Here is an 8,998-nt window from a genome sequence, read left to right on the forward strand (position 1 = left end):
TGTGCCTCCAGTCTTCTAATCAAAATAGTGTAACACCAAGACACTACATTATGATCTGCTTTCAGAGTAATGGGAGTTGGAGATGCCCCTTAAACTTTCCTACTTTTAATGTGTAAGGGAGGCACCTTTCTCTTTGATTAAAGCAACTTGGTCCTACGATACATCATTTAATCTTATCAAAATCCCATGCTAAACAGACAAAATCCCTTCAGACAATGGCAGATCTGACCGCATCAGGCTCAGACGCAGAAATTGGCTTCGAATGAGTAGTGATGGAGAAGGTACCACGAGCCAGAATGCAGCACAAAACTGTGCGATTGGCTTCATCTGGTATTTTAGAGGCTGGGGCAAACCGAAAACAACCTAGATGCAAATTAAGTACTGCACACTGTGTTAGATTTCTAAATTTTATTATAAAATAAAAGCAGAAATATTTCCCAAATAACGTATTCACATAATATAAACAATAAACAAAACTAAAGTCGAGTGACTCGCGGTTGATACTGTCGTTTAGGTCTAACAATGAGCAGCAATTTTTTAGGGCCCCCGTCTGCCCCCGTTTGAGGTCGATGGGATAATTTAACATTGACTTCAACTGGGGTGAGGATCGGGCCATTAGTTCCTTTCCCACCCAACAAATGGCGAAAGCACCACACGGACAAGGCGAAAGAAGCTGGCTCTCTGCACAGCGTCAGCTACAAGGAAGTTACAGAGTCTACCTAGAGCGCGTGTTGCTGCTATAACTTGACTAAAACGGTTGTATTCTTAGTTGTAATTGTTTGTACACCTGCCACGGATATATAACTACACAATAGGATAACGGGAGCGATGGGTGTCTTCCAAGGAGGCATGTAAACAGCAACTTTACGCTCCCCCCAAATACAAGGTGTCTTATCATACACAGACAAGACTGCTCAATTAAAATTCCAAGAGCTTTGTGAAGTTAAGGTTGGAAAAAATAGTTGCTACATAGAACCATATTAGCATTATGCTTAAATCACAAGTCCTACCGAACAGTCCACATGTCTGAAACCAGCTTTGCACAACCCTTAAGACTTTTGTCACAACAGAACTGCATACAGTCTAGTACAGTACCTTCCAAACAGCTACAGCCAGCCAGCCATCCAAAGAGGGACAACAGATCCACTAATGAGTGTGTCATCACTTTAAAAGTTTCAAATGAGATTAAAAAAAAAACGAAGGGGTGTGGTGAGGGGAGCGTGTAAATAGTTTTAAGAGCCAAGGTCGACCAAGTTTGAGGACATGGGGTTGAGAATGGAGTCCTGCAAACTATGATGGTGCATAGGGTCCGCACTGGGTACCGGAATGGCGCTAGGACCTTGGGGGTGACCCAAGCCATGGAGCGGCTGTAGGCCTGGGTTCGAATTGAGCAGTAAAGCTGGGCTGGAAGAAGTGTGATCAGGGGTCCCTGACGGCGTCTTCTCGTCTTCTGAGCTGCCCAAAACTGTCTTATTCCCGTTCATTGACGCTGAGAGAGGATTGTGGCTGTTGGAGTTGGAATTCTCGTTGTTTTCCCTATAGGAAATATAAAAGGGAGGGAGATCTTAGAGTGGAGTGGATACAGCACTGAGTAACACTGGAGCTAGACAGGCAGCTGCAGGGACTGCAGGATGTGGGCGCATAGGGAAGACAACTGGAGGGTAACTGAAACATACAGTCCGTTTACAAACTCTGCAAACCTTAAAGGCCTCTTCGTCTGGCACAAAGGTCTAAGGTCTGCAGAGCTTGTAAACAGAGTTTTCCACTAGCCCCGCAGAAAGTGTGACTTTGACAAAACGTCATTTTCTCCATCCATCTCCTGCAAAGTGTTTGGATAGCTTTGGGGGGGACGGGGCAAGGAAAGAAAAAAAAGGGTGGCATTTCACTTTAAAATCACCCCGGGACACAGTACTTATACAAGCAGAATTTCATCCACGCCTTCTCCTGGAGAGGCAAACAAACTCAATTTGTATTCTCATTAGTCTACGCAGATCAGCCTTAAATGGTTGGGTCATCCGGATAAGTCTTGGTTTTGATAAAATAACTCGACACCTAGACTCCGTTTTTCCTCAGGAAGTTTAAACACGAAAACGTATCCCAAGCATGTGTAAAAGAAGGAAAGCGAACAGAATTAACGTGCTTATTTCCTGAGTCCTACAAGGAAATGCCCCTCGTAATTACATTCCTCTCTTTCTTTTATTGGTCGATATTAGGCTGAGAGCGCAAATATACTGACACATAATGGGAGCCAAATTTTGCTCTGCTTAGCCAAAAGAATAGTCTCTTTATAAAAGAGACATAACATTATCTCAAATATATACATACATACAGAGAGAGAGAGAGTATGTATCTCACATATGTATATAAGAGACAGAGAATTGTTAGAATCTTCATGACCTTGGCAATGGTGAACACTGGGGATTTCGTGATGGGTTTCAAAGCCTTGTACTTGTTACTTTGAAAGTTAGAGGCCAAATGTGATATTGATACACGGGGAAAGGCCCCTGTAGGCTATGTACAGCCCTCTGGTACAGCGGTGTATTTATACTTAAAGTGACAGAGGGTCCAAATCCTTCAGGTTTTACTGGACGAAATTAAAGGATTGCCTTCAGTGTGAACTAGTCTCGGCAAGGGCTGCAAGATGTGGCTGGAGACACTTAGTACCAAAATAATAAAATTTGAAAAGAAAGCTCTGTCTGAAGAAGTTGCTTGACAGAATGGCAGTCTCACGAAAGGTCTGTTTTCCGACGCCTAGAGTGTAATGTTAGGTTGAGTATATTTTTCTATGTCAAAAAACTTATTTGTCTCTGGAGACCTTTAAAATTTGATTCCTCAGAAATGAAAGGAATAAATGTAACCTTCATTTCCTTTGGATATTTGAAGGTGAGTCCCTCCTATCAGCAATAAAAGGATTTCTGACATCTAGTAAAACCAACACTTACAGGGATTTTAAAGAAAATTAAAGCACTAGCACGTTTGGGGAAATGTATGGAGCAAATCTGTACAGAATCCAAACCTTATTGAATATCACAGCTAAGCGTAAATCTAATCATCTGTATGCGGTGCTTAACATTTCCCAAGCACATTCAACATAGACTAAAAATGAAGTCACCTTTAAGCCATCCCGCGAATGGTCTGCAGTAGATTTTCAATACTTTTAATTACCAACACCGTCAAAATGATCAAACCCTTATGGACTTGCGATTTCAAATGTCTTGTGTATACACACAGAAGTATATATTGTGAAATTGGAATCCTGCATTTCGCTTCCCTGACAAGCTTCCAATAGTGCATAGGAACTATTGGGGAAAAAAACATCTAACAGTCCCCCCCCCCCCCCGACATTAACCGCTGTACGGCGATTAATAGTTTCTTCTCTTCATCTAATACAGAAAATATCACCTATTTAAAGTACCAGAAAATCCTACACTTTATGCCTGCGGAGCATCGATTTGGGAAGTGATGCAAATTGCATTTTAATTAACAAGATAGGAGATTGCCCCTTTAAATATTATGTCCAGGTTTCCTGCTCTCAGCCTGTATTTGACATTAGGAACAATTTCACCAAACACTATTTACAGTGTGGAGACCAAATGCTGTTCTCCGTTACCCCAGCGTCATTCCCCTGAAGTCAGTTAGATGGCACGGGGACAAATGAGAGAAGAATGTGTCGATGCGATCAGATTTGTCCCGACAGAGGTGCAAAGCCCTGCAAAGTGTTACGGGGCAGGACTGCATTTCGGCAAAGAAGCCACTATTTGCTGCTTCTAAGAAGTACATTTTGAGGACACTTTTTTCTAAACCATTTGGCTCCGCTTCTAAAGCTAAAGCGCCACAATGTAAAGGTATAGCCATTAGGTTTAACATTGTTTTCTTAGTGTGAATAACTGTATCTGGATGCATTTAAACTCCAGAGAACATGTAAAAGATTCTAGTCCTTCCTTCCAAAAGTAAACAGAAAGGATGAATAGAGAGAAGGCCCGGCGTCATCATTTAAGTTAACCTTTGCTAACACACGAGGAAAAGAGTATTTAAACTCTCCAAAAACCCGAACATGGGAAATGTTTGGGTATACATACAGAGTGCGGTCTGTTAATGTATTGGCTGCATAGACCATGGTGTATATATCAATGCCAAGGCCTACGGCGTGAGATCTAAATCTTTGGAGGATTCGTCCAGGTATTTTCAAGGCTGGAGTATATCAATCACAGTACTTCCACAGAACTATCTTTACAATAGGATACCGTTTGAAATATGGGAGCTGTAAATGAACATACGGATGGAAAAGCAGCCAGCACAGGGCTGGTCTACAGAGAGTTTTTCGCATTATTCGTCCCCATTCAGCCTCATTAAAAGCTTCCCCTCTATCTGAACCTGGTTCAGGTGGATGCACCCCCAGACACTGTTCCTTTGAGACTTCAAGAGCATTAACATTTGCTGAATAAACTAGGCTCCTGTCACTTAAGACTATATATGTGGGGCTGATGAATACCCCTGCTGATCACCAGTTAAAAGTATCTCACCTGAGATAGTCAAAATACCTTAAGTTTAAAAGACATAAAGTCCTACATGAAATGTTCTGGAAATAAGGTCTCCACGGGGGTGGAAATACAGGCTGGTCTGTATTGGTGAATATACTCGTTTAATTTAACTTGCCGTGTATTCCTCACTAACTAGGTGTTATTGGTCCCACTCTCCCTTAGTATATTTTTCATCTTACCCCTTTAAAACCCTCTGAAGTGGACCATTAACGGCACATTAACAACTTATTTTTTGTGTGCGTCAAAAAAAAAAATAATAATAATCAAGGGATATAAACGCGGTGAACGATTATACCACATCAAAACTCTCAGTCTTTTTGGTTAGTGGTGTCAAACCCAAATTGAAGGGACACGAAGTGCAAACGAGCAAATAATAAGGAAGCCTCAATGCGTAAGGGAATTCAGGGCCCTGCGATGTTTAAGGCCAGTGATCATCTGGGTTTCCCAGCTCGGACCGGAACCTCCTTTTCAGGACTTGAGAAAATCAGAACTCTGCGGTCCAAAGTAAGGGCCCAGTCCTTGCTCGGGGGAAAGAAAAGCAAAAGCTCGCAGTGACTTTGGTGGGGGGAGTTTTTGCCTGGGTACAGACCGCAGGCTGCGAAGGGGCTGGGCACAAGGGTAGCTAGACAAGCACCGGGAGACAGTAGCCGTGCGAGAAGGGGGTACTTACTCGTACCTTTCCTTGGCCTCAGCAGCACGGTCGCGTTGCCTCCGGTTTTTAAACCAGTTGCTGACTTGGGTGGTGGTGAGCCCGGTAGCCTCGGCCAGCTCCCTCTTCTCCCGAGGGGACGGGTAGGGGTTGTGGGCATACCATTCCCGCAGCACGCTCCGGCTCTTCTCCTTAAAGCAGTAGCTGGTTTCCTCGCCGTCCCAGATGGAGCGGGGCAGGGGGAACTTTCTGCGGACCCGGTACTTGCCCACTGCCCCTAGGGGTCGCCCCCGCAGCTTCTCCGCCTCGATGTAGTGCGCCTTGAGCCAGAGCTGCTGGAGCTTGGGGTGGTTGTGAGCAGAGAACTGGTGGCTCTCCAGGATCTTGTAGAGCTCGCGGAAGTTGCCCCGGTGGAAAGCCACCACGGCCTTGGCCTTGAGGACGCTCTCGTTCTTGTGGAGGTGCTCGCAGGCAGGTAGGGACCAGAGGAACCGCCCCAGCCTTTCTATATTGCCCCCCTGCTGGAGCACTTCGCAGACGCAGGCCACTTGCTCTTGGGTGAATCCAAAAGTGGGGAGCATCGACATGGTGGCCTTTCCCCCTCCCCGATCTAAATCCTCGGACTTGTACAAAGCGGCCACATAGACCTGGACGGACAGACCGCGAGAGAAGCACCAATCATGGATGTATAACCCACCCGAGCGGCTACTTACGCTCCGGCACAAGTCACAGCTCCGCTCGGCAGTCGGCAGCCATCCGCAGCTGAGCGTAAAAAGGATCAAAGGCGGAGACCGAACGTGAAAACTTTTTTGTAAGTCCAAGTTCGGAGAGTAACTTTGTGCCTCTATTGTCTGGTATCAGCAGCGCTCACAGTGGTGGTGTCTTTGCTCTCCCACCCCCACCCTCCTCCGCCGGGTTGGGATCTCCCTTTTTTTCGCCCCCCTCCCCCTTCACTGTAGGATTCAACATAATATAGTGGTTAAGTCCAGCTCCCCCTCTTGTCTCTCCTTTCTCTCCTCCTCTTCTCTCTGTTTTTTTAAATAATATTATTCTAAGCTGGCATGAAAAGTGATTATCCGCGCTCTGATTGGTCCAGTTATCTGACCCGGGGACTGCCAGGAGAAGACAATAGTTTTAGTCAAATTATTTGCCATGGTGACGCTGTCAATCAGAGGTAACCCGATCTGTTTTGAGGTGGCTCCCCGGCTGGGTTGACAGATTGCTCTGATCCACTCAGAGGCGGCCCTGCGAGCTGAGATATTAGAAAGAGAGAAATTTCCGCTGTGATTGACGCAGCAAACACCCACAGAGGGAGGGAAGGAGGGAGGGCCCGCCAGAGAAAGCGTTCTGGTCACAGACTCTCACCGCGGGGGCGCTGCAGCACCAACACGTCCCCCAGCACTTCTGCCTTTGAACCCTCCTTGCAATCAAACTCCTGCGAAAGCCTCTATCGCTCACATTGGGTAAAACATTGGAGGCATAGTTAATGCATTGTTTGGGATCGGGAGGAAATTGAGTTCTCGCTGGGTTTCAACTGCCACAAGGAGTTTCCTTATCAGTAAGATTTGGGATTATTTTTTTTTTCAAGTGGGTAGTTTGATAAATATTAAAGGTCCCATATGTACAACGTAGACCCAGTTTTTTTGATCCATGATCCCATTTACAGACTAACTAGACTTAGCCCCGGGCGGCTGGGAGCGAGGAAATTATTGTATTTGACTCTGAATTACCATATATTTCAAAGTCAACTATCAACAACTTTTAAATTGAAGTTCCAGCTTGCGATAACTTAATAGCAGCAATACATTTCATTCGGTGTATATATTTCTACTTTAAAAGAGGGGAATGTTTATACATCTAGGGCTATGTTATGTAGCCACAAGAAGTGCAAAAGTTAAGGGTAGAAGACACTTTCTAAAGCAGATCTTCATTTTCCTTGGAAGTCTTAATTTGCAGACTGTTCGGGGCATGGATTTAGTCTTCACATATTTGTGCACATCTGTCTATCTGAGGGGATCAGATAGGGAGATTGGATAGATGAACTAGGGACTAGATGTAAACTATCCACTGTAGAAGAATAACTTGGTCAGATACATGAATAAATGTAGGTTATATACTTTCAGGTGCTCACACACATTTCTGTATCCTTTTAGCGGTTGACAACTAAGCCACTTTTTAAGGTGCAGAAAATTCCCTGTCTCGCCCAGCTCAGTTCCAGCTGGAGTAATCTCCCTAGAGTATTATTACTCACAATACTTTATTGCACCAAAAGCGGGCACTTTTCAAGGCCATTCATCTGTTCTCCCTTTTAGGCCGTTGGGGAAAGCGCCTTCCACGCCATCTCTAACCCCAGCCTGTGAGAACACCAGAGGGCTCCGCAGTTGTGGGCTCCCCCAGTGATAAATGGTTAACGCAGGTTGCCCCCACCCCATCCCTTGCCTCGGTGATTTAGGTGACGAGCGAGGAGAGACCCAGGGACCCCCCAATCCTCACCCCATCTCTCAGCCCAACCCCTCCGCGTTGAGGGCCCCCGGAAGTGGAGTGAGGCTGGCAGGTCGGGATGAGCCGAGGAGCAGGAGCAGTGGTGGCGGCCGGGAGGCAGGCAGGCAGGCCAGCCTGGAGCCGGTTTTAGGCCTGCCGGGATTGGTGTATTCCCCTCCAGTGAAACTGACGTGGTGGACCTGGGAAAGCGATGCTGGCGGGTCATCCACAAGCAGCTCGCCGGCGGTGGCGCCGAAAGGCCAAGCTAACTAAAGCTAGGGGAAGGGGCGGCAGCAGGGTCCGGCTCTGAACCTGCCCCTGAGCCGCCCAGGGGACGGACAAAGACCACCAGCTCCGTGCAAAGTGGGTCCTACCCTTTGCAGCCAAACTCCTGCTGTGCCCTGGAGTGGATCGGCTCACGCTGCGAGCCCGGGGTGCACGCCACACAGCCGCCTGTTTTTTGCAGAGCGAACGCGGAAAGAAGACGTGAAGTGGAGAGAGCATAGGATCTTCACTCATTTTAACAACATCCCCTGTCAGGAAGGAAACCTGCTGCTCCTGCTTTAGATCCTTGTTCATCGCTCTCTTTTCTGCGTCCCCTGCTCCTTTATTTCTATTATTCGTGTGAACAGGAGTTGGAAATTCCATCTGTTTTTACCTGTGCGATAGTTTCAGGAGGGTTATAAATCGGGAATCCACAGCAAACGTCTCTAATTTTGCTAAATCACAGAACGTGAATGCAAAATATAGGGTTCATCTAGAGGGTGAAATAGATCAAATCCGTTTAAAACAAGACAACGGGCTTTTAAAAGAACCATTTCGCATACTTTTTTTTTTTAAGTTTGAGCGCTCCACAGCCTGAGATTAATACGATGGCAATTTTTGCAGGATTCAAATTGTGTTTGTTGGCAAACAAAAGAATTCAGAGGTTAAGGTTTCATACTCAGTCTAAATGTCCGTGTAGCTTGTAATACAGGCTGTATCGTAAAATCATGAGATAGTAGGATCCGTTTTCAAAAGTTATTCAAAACAGAACAGGAACTATGACTGAAACACACATTCTCCTCCGCCCCCCTTACACACACAGAGCGCGAGAGCATTTTAAATGAAAGAACATGTCCCTTCTCCTCAATTAAAACTGTGGGAAAAGATAAAAGAACTAGAGAGGTCTTCCCTCCTCCCATTTCTGTTGTTGCAAATTTATGAGGATATACCTGACTTTGCTTTCCTCTGCTTGAATCTTATAACCACAGCAGCTGAATCTGAATGGGGAGCAGAGAGCAGCTGTTCACCCTAGCCGGAAGGGAGATGTCAAAACCTGTTGTAT

The 8,998-nt window shown here is 45.8% G+C and overlaps 1 protein-coding gene across 2 annotated transcripts; it reads right to left on the reverse strand.

Annotated features, from left to right (window-relative positions):
• Window positions 1–430: 430 nt before the first annotated feature.
• Window positions 431–6,591, reverse strand: SIX2 (SIX homeobox 2). 2 transcript variants are annotated; one of them, XM_024210682.2, is made up of 2 exons: window positions 5,212–6,591; window positions 431–1,536 (listed from the first exon to the last, which is right to left on the reverse strand). In XM_024210682.2, the coding sequence occupies exons 1-2, from the start codon at window positions 5,775–5,777 to the stop codon at window positions 1,233–1,235; spliced, it is 870 nt and encodes a 289-aa protein (XP_024066450.1). In that variant the 5' UTR covers window positions 5,778–6,591; the 3' UTR covers window positions 431–1,232. The 2 variants fall into 2 exon arrangements, with proteins under 2 accessions (XP_024066450.1, XP_024066451.1); XM_024210683.2 differs by having other exon boundaries at window positions 5,218–6,590.
• Window positions 6,592–8,998: the final 2,407 nt, after the last annotated feature.

The sequence above is a fragment of the Terrapene carolina genome, unplaced genomic scaffold (assembly GCF_002925995.2).
Source record: "Terrapene carolina triunguis isolate 2854851 unplaced genomic scaffold, T_m_triunguis-2.0 Scaffold120, whole genome shotgun sequence".
Lineage (NCBI taxonomy): Eukaryota > Metazoa > Chordata > Testudines > Emydidae > Terrapene > Terrapene triunguis.

Bases quoted from the DNA above. Each gene is read 5' to 3' on its own strand.
- SIX2 (XM_024210682.2), bottom strand. From the start codon at position 5,777: ATGTCGATGCTCCCCACTTTTGGATTCACCCAAGAGCAAGTGGCCTGC. The intron at 1,537-5,211 runs GTAAGTACCCCC...TATTTCCTATAG, and splicing joins GAGGCCAAGGAAAGGTACGA to GGAAAACAACGAGAATTCCA.